The sequence below is a fragment of the Pseudopipra pipra genome, chromosome 11, assembly GCF_036250125.1.
Source record: "Pseudopipra pipra isolate bDixPip1 chromosome 11, bDixPip1.hap1, whole genome shotgun sequence".
NCBI lineage: Eukaryota > Metazoa > Chordata > Aves > Passeriformes > Pipridae > Pseudopipra > Pseudopipra pipra.
This window is the reverse complement of record NC_087559.1, coordinates 12,974,343-12,990,692: the sequence shown is the minus strand read 5'-3', so window position 1 is coordinate 12,990,692 and position 16,350 is coordinate 12,974,343. Positions and strand designations below refer to the sequence as shown.

The 16,350-nt window shown below is 37.2% G+C and overlaps 1 protein-coding gene across 4 annotated transcripts in view; it reads right to left on the bottom strand.

The window, feature by feature from the left end:
• The window catches only part of IL17RD (interleukin 17 receptor D), a 58,442-nt gene that overhangs the window by 17,826 nt on the left and 24,266 nt on the right, over nucleotides 1-16,350 (bottom strand). For all 4 annotated transcript variants that reach the window (XM_064667621.1, XM_064667622.1, XM_064667620.1 and 1 more), the window contains exon 2: nucleotides 1,119-1,176. Coding sequence is in view for 2 of the 4 variants with exons in the window: in XM_064667620.1 (XP_064523690.1) it covers nucleotides 1,119-1,176 (58 nt within the window). In the remaining 2 variants the exon portion in view is untranslated. The remainder of the gene's footprint in view (nucleotides 1-1,118; nucleotides 1,177-16,350) is intronic.

The following is a 16,350-nucleotide window of genomic DNA, read 5'->3' as shown; positions in this document are numbered from 1 at the left end:
TCACAGGGAAGGATTGCAAACTCAGAAATGGACATAAAAATAGAGGAACAAAAGGATGATCAGAACGAAACAAATCCCTATTGTTCGGTTACCTGATGTATGTTCTTAATGATGAAATTTCACCTACACTCAGCATCTGAAGCAATTTCTTTGGGTAAGTAGAAAAAACAAACTGTGACTTGTACTGGCATTAAAACAAACATTACTGCTGTAAATTTAGACCTTGAATGTATATTGAGTTAATATTGATGATGGCCATTAACTGCCCAAATAAGGATAAATTCCTAACGCAGTCAATAGTCCCTACTTAGACAAAGACAACAAAGATGACAAAAACCTTTGAAAAAAACCTCAACAATAAGATACAGTCATTCAGCAGATGTTGGAAGAGGTCTGAAGTATTATTGCTGCAACCTGCTTATCACTGTCATTATGCCAGAGATTACTTTGTTCTTAGTTTAGCTGCAAAACAGAGCACATCTGCTACAGCTCTAAACCCATCTGTCTCCACTAAAAACACCCACAGCAGTTTTCCACTGGCCTGCTCCTTTAAGATTGTAGCTAAAGGAAAGTTCCAACGGCTTCGACTGGATGGAGAGATGCCATTCAACATCCTTCAATATTCATATTCAATATTAACCCTTGCAAAGACACATTTTTGTATTTTATGTTACCTGTATGCAAATAAAATCTACACATTTTCTACCTCAAGACACACGTCATTCCATTTTCACCTAAAATTACATACCAGAGAAAAGATGTACAAAGCTCAAAATAATCCTTTCTTATGAGTTTGTGTGTACTAAACCTTTCAGTGACTACATTCTTTCACAGAATAAAATAATTTTCTATAATTTTCCAGTCAAATACTGAGCAGATGACGTAGGCCAACCTGAAAGTGGAACTATTACAAATTCTTAGACAGCTTTATTACCAGTGAAACACAAGAAGGAGAAGATCTATCAGACCTGGCAGACACAGACCTAGATGTTAAAGCTCTTCAATACTGAAGAGCTTATGCTATTCTTAGAGCCATTTCTAAAAGACATGTTGCTATATATTGACAGCTGTGAAGGAGTCCTTGATTTTTGTGAATACAGTGCAGATTTTCAACTTACTGTCATATTTAAAGGTGATATTGAGTAGTCCATTGTTCTTTGTCACTGATGACAGGCCCTGTAGAGAAACACCAAGAAAATAATATGAATAAAGCAAGCTACCTAGAACTTACGTAGATTTTTATTTTGCAAGCAGGAGGATGATAGAACTTCATAAATTTTTAATGTTAAATAAGAATAAATGAAACAGTGGATTTGTAACTGCAATAATTCAGATAATTATATTCCAGAACTTTTCCAGTAGGAGTGCACATTGTAGAAATCCATTATGCTACCTCAGACACCCTTTTCTATTATCAAATACTATTAAAGCAGATCCTGCCATCCTCGCTGAGTGTCACAAACTGAAGACCAACTGGAGAACTGCTCTGCCAGGGAAGAATCCAGACACATCCACAGCCTGATGAGTCTGCTGCCTCTTCCATCCTTTCCAAAAGGACTTTGGACTTCAGAGATGCAATACCTTACCCTTCAAAAAAGCACTGGAATTGTTTTTGAAACACAAAATGTAGCATCACTCTCAACCCAAACCAGACACAAAGTTGAAAACTGGAATGCTGATTCCTGTGAAGGAGCATCATTCCATGAAAGGCAAATCACACCGTATCTACCATTAGCTTTAAAAAAATACCAGCCATTTACATGGAATTGTATCTGGGTTCACTGTTACAATGTGAACAGCAAAAATCAACAGTCTAGAAGGACTGCAGCAGTAACTAGATGTTGTCAGGATCATGCCCAAGCACCCCCTGGGTGTCACTTCACAGTCAGAAACAGGGAGGTACTAAGAAAAACAAGGTATGAGGTGTTACCCTGAAAGAAAAAAAGTAAAACAATACCTAAAGAATGAAAACAACTCGGATCTTGATAGTATTGTTAGAAGTTAAATTTGTAATCTCACTTTCTTCTTAGGTGGCTTTTCATCTGTTTAACTCTGATTTAGTTTGGCACTGAACCAGCTGTTGTACAAAAAGGCTTCCTGAAACAGGAAGGCGTCTTTTTTTTTTTTAATTTTTTTATTAATACCTGTTCTATTCTGACTCATTTTCTGTTTCTCTAAACTTTATGAGATGTCATTTAACTCACTACTACATCAAAACAAAGACATGACTATTTCATTAAAAAATTACAAAAAAGTAACTTTCATATTAATAAAGGCAGATAAACCACCACATTTTTACTTGTCCCCCTTTTGTCCTACAGCTGAAGTTTTGAGAGACATAAATTTTACCAAACCCCACAGAAAAAATGGCATAAGTATTTCAATTCATTAGATGGGGTTTTTTAAATCCTCTGTTAAAAAAAAGGCAACACTTTTCACCACACCTTTAATTACATTTCTACTGGGATTATGGTGACATCACAAACTACACAACAGTAGAAGTATAAATCAATACAGCACAGTCATTAATAATGTAATGCAAAAAGCAGATATAACATAAGCCAAACTCTGCTGAACTTAAGGAGCACATCAGACTTATTGGTTGTAAAAAGTGGCTCCCAGGTGTATAAAAGGCACAGAAAGGCTGCAGTAAGAAGTGAGAGAATTAGGGTTGCCTTAAAGTGTTGAACCAGACAGTTGTCATAGCAGTTATAAGTTAAAACATGTAAACTACCAGACAATTTCACCATGCTAAACTTTAGTATTAATCCTCCAAGTACTTACTGCTGTGACTTTAAAAAAATACATTCTTCCAGGAAGCATTCCCTTGTTTTAAATGGCTTATAGCTAAGAGAACTTGTTTAGAGCTTCTTACTTTAAATCCATAAACACAACGTTATGGCCTCAGGGCTCTACATTCTCAGTTAATTGTCCCTGCCCATGACAAGGGGGTTGGAAGGAGATTATCTTGAAGGTTCCTTCCAATCCAAACCATTCTATGATTCTATCATTAATTAACCACTAACATTTGTTGAATTTACATGAAGCTTTTAATTTACTCTGAACTTTACTGGAAAGCAGGTCTCCATTGCCTGCAGCTTTGTCTACAAAATCCCTGTGGTCCACATACTTCTACACACATGGACAGAGAAGGAATACATAGGAAAGGAAACAGTCAAAACATCTTCTAGGAAGAGCTACAGTCCACTGATCTTTAAACAGATAATCAACGTTAAAATGCACACAGATTAAATTACAAATAACCTTATTTGTCAAAAAGTGGGGGGGATGGGGGAAAAGCATTATCCACATTAAATCTCACATTATGTGAGCTCAAAGCACAGAACTCCACAGAAAACACAATAAGCTAAGATCCAAATCCTGTATCTATGTTGGGCAAGCAAGCCAGCAAGAATTTCCATCACATATCACACACCTCAAATCACAGAGATCAGTGTTGGATCTGCTCCTCCACCCACATCCACAGCCTGAATAGTTAAGGTTAAGATCCCAAGATATCTTAAATCAGCACAGATCCGAGTAACACTAAAACACATCATCTCCTGAAGAATGAGTAACTCATTTAGACGTTCAAGACATGTGCAGGCATTGCATTTTATTTAAACATCCATCTTTCAACATGAAAGAGCACAAGTATTAATAAAAGGCAAAGACTATTACATGAAGTCAACCTCTAATTTTGTTTGTTTATATTTTTCTAATACCCAGCCCTCACTTACGGTAACAGCTCACTAATGAAAAGCACTTATGACAACTCTTTCTCCCCATCACTAGGCCAGAGAGGAACAAAGTTAAGATTACATTTCCAGAAATAGAACTTAAAGCAAATTTTTAACCACAGGAACTAATTGTGCCTCCAAGAAAAGTTAAATTTAACTAATGTCTGCCATCAAAGCCATAAATTAAATACAATGGAATGAAATAATAAATCTGCTTGATTTTTACTGCAGTTTCCCCTCTTCCTTTTAACCTAGAACACACACTTTTTATACCTCACAATTCCTGCCAGAGACAGCACTGGTGATAGAAATGGATGGGTGATTTCACAATTGTTCTATGAATTACTGTTTCCACAAATAATACTGAAATATCTTCCAACATTCAAATTCTGTTGAGCAAACACTCTTTCATTCAAGAAAGGCAATTTATGTGTGTGAAGAGGCACTGTCAGGCAACCACTTGAACATCACTCCCAGGAACAGAGAGAGATGCACTAATTACAGAGATCTGGTAGAGGAGGTAGGAAATCACTCCCCCTCAAGCACAGCCTTGTGCACCAGAGCAAAACAGTAATCATGATTCATCTTTCATATGTTGCTAATCAACACACACATGGTCCTAATTTCACACTCCCATGAGGCAAACTGAAGGGACAATTGTTTTTGAACTCTAACATCAAGATGAATAATCAATGTTTATCATACTCATTGCTCATTAAACCAAAAGCTTTATATTTGACATCTGCTCTTTTTGTTTTACAGCTTTATTGATGCTTTCAACCAAGTTAAAATATTCTACATTTCTAGAGCCATCAGTAAAAAGATTAATTATCTGTATTATTTATATGCCTGCATTTTAAATTTTTTCCAAGAGAATATAACAAAATACATTATCCATGTTGATGTTTGCTACACAACTTGTATGTACTCCATGGACTGCAGAATGAATTCTAAACCCTGAGTGAGTGGGTTTGTACTGTTATTAATATATTCTTGGTGTCATTGATTAGTATAACCATGAATTTTGTTCAGATTTGCCTTTCATATAAATAAATGTAGAAAGATAGATATAGATATAGATATATATGTTCCTGCATTGCATGCACAAATTCCACTTCTATAAGAGTTGTCCTGACCTTTTATGATCATTAAATATCTCATTTTTCACAAAATGATGACATTATTCATGTTTTTAATGGTTGACTTCCCACATCAGTAATTACATTTTGTCTGAACAATTCTTCTGCCATTTCAACCAGACAGGGTTTTCTCGAGTTCCTCCCATCATGAAAGGATATTGAATGGAACAGCTGCTGCCTTAAATCCCACCAGAGGAGGAGGTGGTCCTGAAAGGGGTGCCTGTATACCAGTTTCAGGGGGGTCTTTTGGGATTTCTGAGGTGAAGATCACGAACTGCAGTCTATCCCATCTGAACAAAAAAAACCCCACAACCCAACCCAAAAGCAAACCAGTAGAAATGCCTTTTTATTACGCCCCCTTCCTGGCTATTTTAGTTTCTATTTAAATTAGTCCATCTGACAGAGAAGTAAGAAATCACTGTAAGGAGAAATACTACAAGGAGCATTTCCAGCACAACTCCTCAGATGCAACAGGACTCCAGGCAGCTGCTCAGTGAAACTGTGGGACCTGGGTTACTTTAAGGAACAGACAGTTCTTAGAGGCACAACTTAACAACAATGGAAGCAAGTTTAATCCATACTGTTTGCTGCCTACCGTGAAAATCTTAAATCTCTGGGTCTAACTCAGGAATTCAATGCAGCAAAGCCTGGCAAAGAAGGGGCAGCACCAGCTCCAATTTCCCTTCTGCAGTTTGCAAGTTTGCCTGAGAAGTTTTCCATTGTTTGCATTGTCACAGTTAGTTCTTTCCAACTTTCTTGTGCAAATAATGTTTGGTAAATTACAAGCCTTCTAAAAACAAAGAAAAAGCCCCCCAAAGTTACCAGAAGAAATATTTTCAAACAAAGCCCACTTCCCACAAGCACTAGGAAATGTGCTAGTCTAAGGATATTTGGACCAAAGCCAAAAGTCTCTAGTTAAAGTAGTGCTCTCTTAACTGTGGGATATGACCCCTGGCAGGGGAGTTGGAAGAAAAGACGAGGTGTTTGGGAAGGGAGGGGGAGCAAAAGCAATGCCAAGACAGGTGCAGGAATGGTGATTGTGACTGGGAAGGAAGGGGGCTGCAAATGTCAAAGTTTCTTGCAGAGGGACCCAAGACAAACTAGTTTGAGAAAGACTGACTTGTGCTGTAAACAACAAACAGAATAACATATATCTGAAATAATGCAGGAAGAGAAGTTAAAACTCTTCTGCATGTTAACTGCTTAACATAGTGCACAGCACACCATAAAATCAACAAGCTCACTATTTAACTCAAATTAAAGAATATATTTCTTTTTATGGTGCGAAGTTATCCACAATCTCAGTCAGCCTACAGGGTCCCTCACACTTAAAGCAACAATTGCATAAGCACTGAATTTTAACTTATACTCAAGCACTTCTAAACTAACCTGTCCATGAAACAATTAAACAATATATTTTCATTCATTTTATTGACTGTGCACACAGAGTCATAAGCTGAAAGGCACAGTCTTTGTCTCACAAAAATCTTCAAACACATTTAAAAGACAATCAAGAAAAGGTTTCAGGAGGTGACTGAAGCACGAGAGAACAATGGATATGTATTATTTATATTAATATGTATATAAAAGGTATGGATATGTTCATTCATCCATTTTGCTTACCATATTAAGAAATTATGTAGCTTTCAGAGGACAGAGCACCAGGAGAAAAGGAAAGCAAAGGAGAAAAATACTTCAGAGTTACAAATCTTACCTTTCAAGATTTTACGCACATAAAAGTTTGTTGCTTCTCCTAAATGACTCAGTAATTCCAAGCCAGGCAAATCCAAAAAGAAAGTCTTTGCCTTTAAAGCTGAGCAAATGCAATGGCACCTGGAAAACAACTAAAGGAACTTATTTCCAAAGTCATAGATGGTTCCCTAATAACGTTCTACTGCCAGATTCCTACCTTTCAAACTGGAAACTCCTAGCATGAGCTCTTTGTTTGATTTCAGGTTTCATCCAAAGAAACAGAGAATCGGTAAAACTAACTAGCACTGACTTCACAGGCTCAGTTTGAAGCTTCAGACAGAACACAATTCACAGTTCTGACTATTTAAGGGTGTTTTTTACTCTTCACTTCTCAATAGAATGCCAAAGTGCACACACAAAACCACCTCTAATAATTCTGAGGGAAGCTGTCACCAAATGTGGATTAACTGTTTTATTCATAACTGTTAGACCTACAAAAATTTAATCTGAAATTTACTGCAGTGTTGGAGATTTTCACTGTAAACAGCCCTAGAACAAGCAGACTGGAGATACTCTGTTTGCAGTACAGGGTGACTTTATTCAATTTGTAACTTCTGAAAGTGATAGGAACAGCTGCTTGCAAGGAAATCTTTAAAGCAGAACATCTCATAAAGGCTGGAATGTGAAAAATTTGACATAGCATATCTATTTTGTTTTGGTGTATTCACACAATGTTTCCCTCCCCTTCCTAATCCTTCTCCTGTATTATTTGAGATGAAGTCACTGAAATTCTTTAAGAGTTTGCAGTCAGAAAATAAGAAATTAGTATTCTTAGAAATCTAATTTTAATTCTCATTTACACAAATGAAACATCCAGGCACAACTACAGAAAGTATTACATATCCACAGGAGATCAGGACTGTAAAGAATACCAATATACGTCGGTTTTGTAGGACATCCATAAAAGTAGACCAAAGTTTTGGTTCTGGAGGATCTGGTGGCAGGTTAATTTAGCAATAACTCCACTGATTAAAGCGCCACAGAACTTATAAAACTTTTAAAGTAGATAGAATTTGGGATTTTTCCATCTTAATCCCTCCCTCTGAAGTAACACAATTATTTTGGACGTAAAAACCTATTCTAAGGGAGTTAGAAATGCACAATTGTACTCATCTGTGAGCTTTTAGGACTGAGAATTTGTAAGCTGTATGGTTCTATTCCAGGAATAACCAATTATTTACTTGCCAAACCCCCATGTTCTAGCTCTAAAGAACCTTTCACGATTCCCCCAACAGTATTTTTAATACCTCATGTGAAGGTGCTTTTACAGGAGATGAAGCAAAGAAACCCAACTTTCTTTAAAGTAACACAAGCATCTCCTCCCAAAGTTCCCATCCTTGTGAGCTACAGAACTTAAAGAGCCTTGGGCAACGAGAAGCAAGGCCTTCAAAGGTGATGGGCTACTCAGTAGCAACGTGAAGGTACCTTTGGCATTAAGTTCATTATCAGGAGGGACAGAAGAGGAATAACCACATTTATTCCATACACAGCCATGTTATACAACCCCCTCCTCACAGGCGAGGGGCAGATTGCTGCAGTGTGAGAACACACCAGCACGACAACTGTTCCAGACTTTTTTAAAGTCCATGGGAAAAAAACCAACCAACCAAACAGAAAAATGAAGAGGCCATTATGTCAAACACAACGATGGAAAATACTTTCTGGTTAGAAGTAAAAGTTCTTGCACATCAACTATGGAAATAAAATCAATTACTTTTCCCCACAAATCCCTCCAGGAAGCAATCAAGTATTCCTCCCTTTCTCCCTTCCCTAAGTCAGTGGACAAACTGCAGAAGCTGCTTCCTGCAGACACAAGGCTGTGTTAAAGGTGGGCTTTGGTTCCTTCACTGCTGTGCATTGTTACTCCCAGCTCCTCAAAATCTCTGCAAAGAGAGATTCTTGCTGCTGAACTACACACTTTTAGGAAATAACTCCTCCTTAGAGTCTCTGTCTAGTCCAGGTCCACAGAGAAGACAAAAATTACTCCACAGCTTAAGCAGTAACACATTCAACAGTGAGGATTAGAAGGTCCAGTGCTTACTTGTGCTGATGATCCACATGGTTGAACTTCAGAGACACAGGCAGATTCATTTGGTGGCTGCAGATTTAAAGCTTTGGTTGCCAGGGAATTTATACACTCCTGGGTACTCTCTATGGAGTACAGCCATCATATTTGCAGCCAAAAAACTCCATTTGGAAGTGTCAGAAATATACACAAAGCTGCACAAACACTTCTTGTCCACCCAGAAGATACTTGGAAGAAACAGTAGTAAAATATTCCAACCACACCAGCCCCCCTCTGTAAGCAAACTGGAGCTTCCCCACTTACAGACAAGTAGGAAAAGCTCCATCAAACGATGATCAACACCAGGAATTTGAACACAACAAAATAAAACCATCCAAAAGACAGTTTTCTGAGGAAACATTCCTGAGAATGTTTCTGAGAACTGCCAGACTTGAATAAAGTTTACCTCAGGATTCAACCATCTCTTTACACAGAAGAGTTTCTGCCATCAGGATTGTCGAGGCTTTTCACAGTGAAAAAAAGGATTAAGAGAAGACAGAATACATTCAAATTTTCCTGTGTGCTCATGTCTCCTCAGTACTTGGATTCAAAAAGCATTAAGTATTGCTAAACCTTAATATTGGAAAAAAAATCAGGGAAATTTGTGTGTTTTAAGCATATCTGTACTGGCAAACTCTTTAGGCATTATGTGCTATCAAGTCCCATGAGGTCTTTAACTACTAAAAAAGGGTACCTAGATACAATATTTAAAGGAGATATTTAAAGTTTGAAATGGTACTGGAACTCCAGCCTGACTGCACTCAGTTTCCACTAATAAAACTCACACCCTATGGATATCACACTTTGTAATACACTTGAACAAGTGAAACAGTTTAATAGATGCATTTTTCCTAAGGATTTCATGTTAAGTGCTTTTGAAAGTTGGCCAAAGCAAAGGTTACACATTCTATCTGTACCATACAGAGCCAGTTCATAACTGCTCTTTTCATACTAATTAATACACTACTTGACATGAAATGTGATATCTGTTAAAACACTGACACAACCTGTACCACAACCTGCTTGGGCTTTAAATTACTTCGTTGGTGCCATTTGCTTAACTACTATTTAAGCCCTTGCAATATTTTCATTCTAAATCTTTTTCATGAAGGATTGCCCTTACCCATTTCTTAAGTTCTTAGAACCTTGGAGCACTTTTTGTTCCTGTGTTATTGGTTAAAATTAGATTATCCAATTAAAAAAAAAACAAACCAACACACTCACATCAAAAAACCACCAACCCATGCAAAGAAAATCTACATCTTCAGAAGGTTTAAATTTTCAGTCCAATCAGCTTCCTTTGAAGTGAAAAATTTCAATACTCACTAATAAATAATAATAGGAAATCATACTGTGGGAAAAATGACAGGAACCCTAAAATCAAATGCCTGAAGTACAAATGCAGGCTTGGCATATGGGTCTGTTCTGTCATGGCCTTCTCTGACAAATGCAGGAATGGTACAAAGTGCATTTAGCCTCAGGAAAAATACCACTGCTGTGCTGCTCTAAAGAAATCCCTCTGCTCTCCACACAGGCAGCACCAATGACATCCAGACCCATTCCACGTGAGAGGAACCTGAAAGGATCCTAAAATCCTAAACCTCACTCATCTCAATAAAAATATAAAAATATGGAAATAAAACAAATCATTTTAGAATCCTGCATCAAACACATGAGCTGTTCAAGGGAACACACCACACAGCATAACGAGATGCAGATTTTGGTTCGTGCCCTTCAGTGATACTCAGAGTAACTAATCAGTTTTACGACTCCATAGTTTAAACTTTTCCTGCCTTTAAAAGGGGAGTGCTTTATTTTTACATACAGATTTAATTAATGAATTTTTTAGCCTACACCTCAGATAATAAAACTTTTCCAAACTGCCCAAGTTAAGTAATAAATCTTGCCCTATTAAGGCTTGTTTTCTATTTTTATTCCTGCAAAGCTGAAAAAATCCCATACAGCTAAATAACTTACTTGGTGCAGAGCTGATACACAGAAGTTAAGGCTTGACTATGAAAGAAAATAGATGCACTTTTCCACATTATAATTTGTGGATTATTTGCTTGAGTTGTTTTGATTAGTAATAAGGTGTGAGGTTAAGTTATTTTAATAGTATAATCAGGGTAACTGGTAAGAAGTGCTGATAGAAATTTGACAAGAACCATTTGAAACCTAAATTATAATCTACTGATGTTTAGGGGGGAAAAAAGCCTTTCAAACCTAATATGGAAAACACTGAAGGAGGAACAAAGGTACATTTACAGCAGCAAAACGTTGAGCTTTCCACAAAGTGATGTTCAAGATACTGAATCTCTCAGAAACAGGGTGTCTAATCAGGTGAATTAATCATATAATGTGATTTTAGGTTTTTTATATTAACTTTTCTCTTGATTTTTTTTTAATCAGTCTCATGCAGCATCTGTAAAAAAAGGAATACTTTTGCTTGTGCCACACATCTTTTAAAGAAGGAAATACACAATTGGTTCCAAACTTTTATAACAATGCACAATATGAAAATGAAAAATTGAGTATTTTAGGCTGTTAATACATGATGAAGATAAAAATTTAAAACGTTTTTTTCCCACTGGTTTTAATGTCCCCTAGAAAAACATATCCATTTAAAATGTACGATTATTTTAAACACTTTAAATACTTTAACATGTAGAGCTGTTTAAGCACTACTTAACACATGAAAAACATATCAATATTTCAATCTGACTGCTTGAAGTTTCCATTAGTAAAGTTACAATCCATGGATCTCACACCTTCTGATACATTTGAAGAGGAGACAACCTGAAGAAATCCATTAAGCTGGAAGAACCCAACCAACACATAGGAACTGGTACTCTTAAAAACCCAAGCAATTACAATTACAAAGGTCTGAGACTCTGAAGTAGTTTGGCCACTGTACAGCAACCCATCAAACTGCTGTTCACCTGGTATGTACAGATACTCACCTGAAAGTACATTCTCACTCTTCCTTCTGCCTTGAAAAGGTTAAGGGATCAATGCTGGAATAAAGTATGTGACACCAACAAGCAGCATTTTTACATAAAACACCACGAAGCAAAAAAATATCTTTGAAAAGGCTTATGCTCTTCTTAATATTCCTTTTACATCGATATCCACGGTGATTTCTCTGAAATCAGACACTTTGCCCCAGACCATGGACTGAAGCGATTTGAAATGGAAATATTTCCTGTCTGCTCACTGCCAGTTTCTGTTCCCAGAGTGATATAACAGATGACATCCAGTACAATAAATTCTTTTATTAACCATAAATTTGAGCCTGCTTTAGGGATTTGAAGTGTTCAGTTTCATGCTGGAAAAATGTAATGTTATCCACAGACCATCAGCATGTGTAACAAAAACAGAGCCACAGGTTATGTGACTTTGATCAAATTATGACAAAATTTCTTTTGAATTTCAAAATACTCAAAAAAGCATTTATACTATTTTTTAGCCTCTTATTTTTAAAGATACACACACACTAACTGATCCTTTTCTGCAGGAAGCAATCACTTTGAACAAAAGTGTCTCTATGCAGGAAGTCAATACAATGAACAAGTTTTCTTCTAGCAGTCACCTTATTTAAGAAAACAGAATGCAATGAAAGTTTTAAGATGGCATTTAAGTGCACAGATTAAAAAGTTAAACTGAATCTGTGTTTCTAACAAACTTCTACTTGACTTCTTTTAATCAACATTAAGCTGAACATATAAATAGCTAATCCTAAATCACTGAACAGGAAAATATAAAATATTATATTATTGTAGTAAATTGAGAAGTAGATCCAAAGATCATCAAGTTTCACTTCCAATATAAATGATAACTTAAAACAGGAATATTAGTTGGATGTGATGCTAAAATATAAATATGGAAACAAATATTTCCTCTGTTGCAAGGAAACCTGACCACGGTGGGAGAAGAGTGGGAATCACACCTGGAACTCAGGTCAGCTCCTCACATACGAGCAAATAAACTACTGGAGTTTACACACTGGAACTTCTGGGATTGAGTGGAATACAATAAACAATAACTAAAACATGTAACAAAGGTGATGTGGTTACACTGAGCACTCCTCACCCACCTCTCTCAGCACTGTTAGACAGTATGGGCTGTTATTCCATCACTCATATTGTGCCTTTGATTCCTACATCTACTGCCAGAATGTAATAAAAAGAAACTTCTGTCCTTGCAACTCATTCTTTAGTGAGCTGAATGTCCCATTTTCAAACTCTGCATGACATTTCACGGCCAGTGGCCCTTATTGAAAGAGAACCCCAAAAGCGAATGGCATGATTAGGGAATTACTCCTGCAAATGCAACTATATGGAGAAACCTAAGCTATCCCAACTTGCATTATTCCTAACTAATGAATAAAAGATAAAGGTTTTGTTTCCATTGATGTTCTGAAGAAGCATGGAAAAAATAAGTTTTCACCTGTTAGGGCCAGGCTGAGTTAGGTGTTTGTTTTGTCTTTTTGATTCTTATTTTAACTCTTTTTGTAGTTAAGCTATTACTCCTGTCAGAAGGTAAACTAAGGTAAAGATAATTATTAAACACCAACAACACAATTTGCTAAAAAAAAATAAAATTAAACAATAAAGCAAAGCTGTAACTATGAAAAAGATAATTTACTGATTCTTTGAAAAGTATCTTAGCTAAATATTTCATAACAACAGAAAAAGCAAAACCTTAGATATTCTTTCATAACTCAAGCATCAGGCTAAATGTCTGGCCCTTTCTTCTTTTGGGGCTGTTACCACGTGGCTTGTGAAGCAGTATCAGGAGGCCTCAGATAAAATTCTGACAGAGTAAATAAAATCAAAGCTCTTTATAATGGGGAAACATCCTTAACTGTACTGAATAACTACACAGATTTGCTCCTGGACACTGTACTAACAGGAGATGCTGTCTTCAGAGCAAGGTAAGAAACAGAGCTAATAAGACCTAGTGGGTCATTCTGTAATTTTAGTGGTAATCAGTCCAAATTCCTTTCACAAACTATAGGCTGTACAGTGAAGTTCCCCCTTGGGTTACAAATGAATACACTACTCTTCATTTCCTGGCAGGAAGGGTTGTATAACGTTACCCTGAGCTCTGTATTCCACCACAGAGTTGGCTGCATTTCAACAGACACTGAAGTGATTTCTGAAACATTATCATCTTCTTGCTTGTGAAAATTTCACTGTAAAAAATGTTCACATGAAAAATCTTGAATAACTTAAAGTTTCATGTATGCTCAGTATACCAACCTCAAATTCTTTTGATGACATACTTTTTTAAAGGTATCTAAATTAACACACCTCAAGGGTGGGAATTTTAAAAGCATCTGAATAGTTACACGGAACATTGACCTAATCACAAAATTAGCTTTGGGATTTCCTGATTCCCCTGTGCAGTCCCTGGCTCTTCCTCCATGCTGTCATTCACCAATTCTGAACATATACTTAACATAACTGCATGGGCACCTCATTTTGTCCATGTCATTGAAGTTACCTCAGTTGTGAAAAGAAAAAGAAAAGTCAGGATACTTTCAATTCAAACTGCTTTAACAATGTGAATTACAATGCAGCTCACAAATAGGTGCATTAAAGCAGGTGGGGAGGGAAGAGCAAACAGCAACACCAAAGTGGGAGGAAAAGCAGATGGGAGTGAAAATTTCACTAACCAGCTTCACTGCTGAGTCAATACTGAGTAACTACACCCCTGAGCCACAAAAGAGAACAAATCCCATTGAAAGTTAATAGGAGTTAGGGCACTCCATTCATTTTCAGAATCCCACTCCAAGCTTCTAAGGCTTTGCTCACACTCATAAGGTGAAGCTTAAATCACTCATTTATACCCCATATCTCTCAGACTTCGAGGGGAAGCCCAGCACAAGCTTGAAAACTTTGCTAAAAAGATTTCCAATTCAGCAACGCCCCATTCCCACACCATATCTGAAGTTCATCCAGACAGAGCACTCTTTATGCTCAGCCTAAATTGCACAATTTACCAGTTCCAACTTCCATCCTCATTTTGTTACTACTGCCTACAATTAGGGGCAAGCCTGGACAGGAAGGTAACATTGATTCCTGTAGGAACAGGAGGAATAGGAAGCAGTGCAGGCAGGATTTATAAGGGCTTTGAGATGAGATATAGACTGGCACCTTAACAGCTCAGACAGAGGAAAATGATGGAATTCTTCATTGGCTTGCCAGCTGTATCCAAAGGTACACTGTACACTTGAGGGGGCAGGGGGGGAAATCTATCCCTAATGGCCTGTTAGTAAAGGAAGTCATTCCTATGGGATAAATTAAGATGCAACTTCACAGTGCACTCCCTACTCTGAGAACACCCTACATGGGCTGTTCCAGGACACATCTATGCAACACTGAGATTGAAGACAGCAATTATCAGCAAAGCCTAAGGATGAGAAACTGCCGTGGCAGCCAAGTGCTCTGCTCTGGCTGAGCTGGGAACACCAGGACCATGTCCCATGGGCCCACCTGTCCTGCTCCCAGTCAGCCTGGCTGGCTGAGCACTGCCCTGAGCTGAGAAGATGCACCCAAATCCTCTCCACAAGGGATGCACTGGGGAAGTGATCTGTGCTGTGAGCTCCTGTTCTAGTTTAGCAGGCAGCAACATTCCCATATACACACAGAAACACCAGATTAGAGGCTTGTGCCAGCTTTTGCATGAAGTCAGTCACAGCAGTTCAGCGCTGGGCAACCACTAAGCATCAAACCCCTTGGAGTATGGAAGAAAATCCCATCAAAATGGAAGTCAAAGTGCTGCCACTGATTTTAACAGGTAGGATTTTAGCTCTTCAGACAGAACAACACAGCAAAACCAGAAACAAAACCACTCAACAAATCCCTTAGTATTCCAAGTTTAAGGAAAACAGATTGGGGTGTTTTTTCCACAAGCAGATGACAAACAGAGGCCTGCATAGAGTTTGTTTAAATCATCATTTCATAATATAAAAAGATAATGTGACTATTAAAAGTCTCTAAAGTTGTATTCTTCAATGCTTTCAGATTCCAGGCCAGTCACACCTGGAATACATATGTTTAACTGAGCAGCTGATAACTTCTAGATTTAACAACTTGTAAGATTTACTGTTTGCATTCTCATACTATGCCTTTCTATGAGCTAAACTAACTTCACACATAATTGTAACCTGCATTATTTGGGAGGAAAAAAGCCAAACATTCTCTTTTAGCCTGTAAAATTAAAACTTGAAAATGAGGACTTTCACAAATTAGATTACTCTTTGGAATTTTATATGCAAATAGATGAAACTGAACTTCACTATGGATATGCAAACACAAAACAAATTTCCTTTTATGAACCCCAGAATCCAACCCAGTAGCTTGTTTTAATCTTGGAGTTCAATAACTCTTAAAGGAAAATATCAGTAAACATATAGAAACATTTCATGGTGTATATATATAAAAAATCAAGAAAATAAGTTTATTTTATAAAGATAGAGTGTATTTTAAGTAACAACATTGTGAGTTTGGGATTCCCATGGAGAACTAAAATCCTCCATTTGAAAATACAAAGCAAAGTTAATTAGAAAACACAGTTTGAGTGAAGAAGGTTCTTGCAAAGACTTCTTAGAAAGGATCACCTTGAATGTGTTTGATGCTGAGGTGACGCC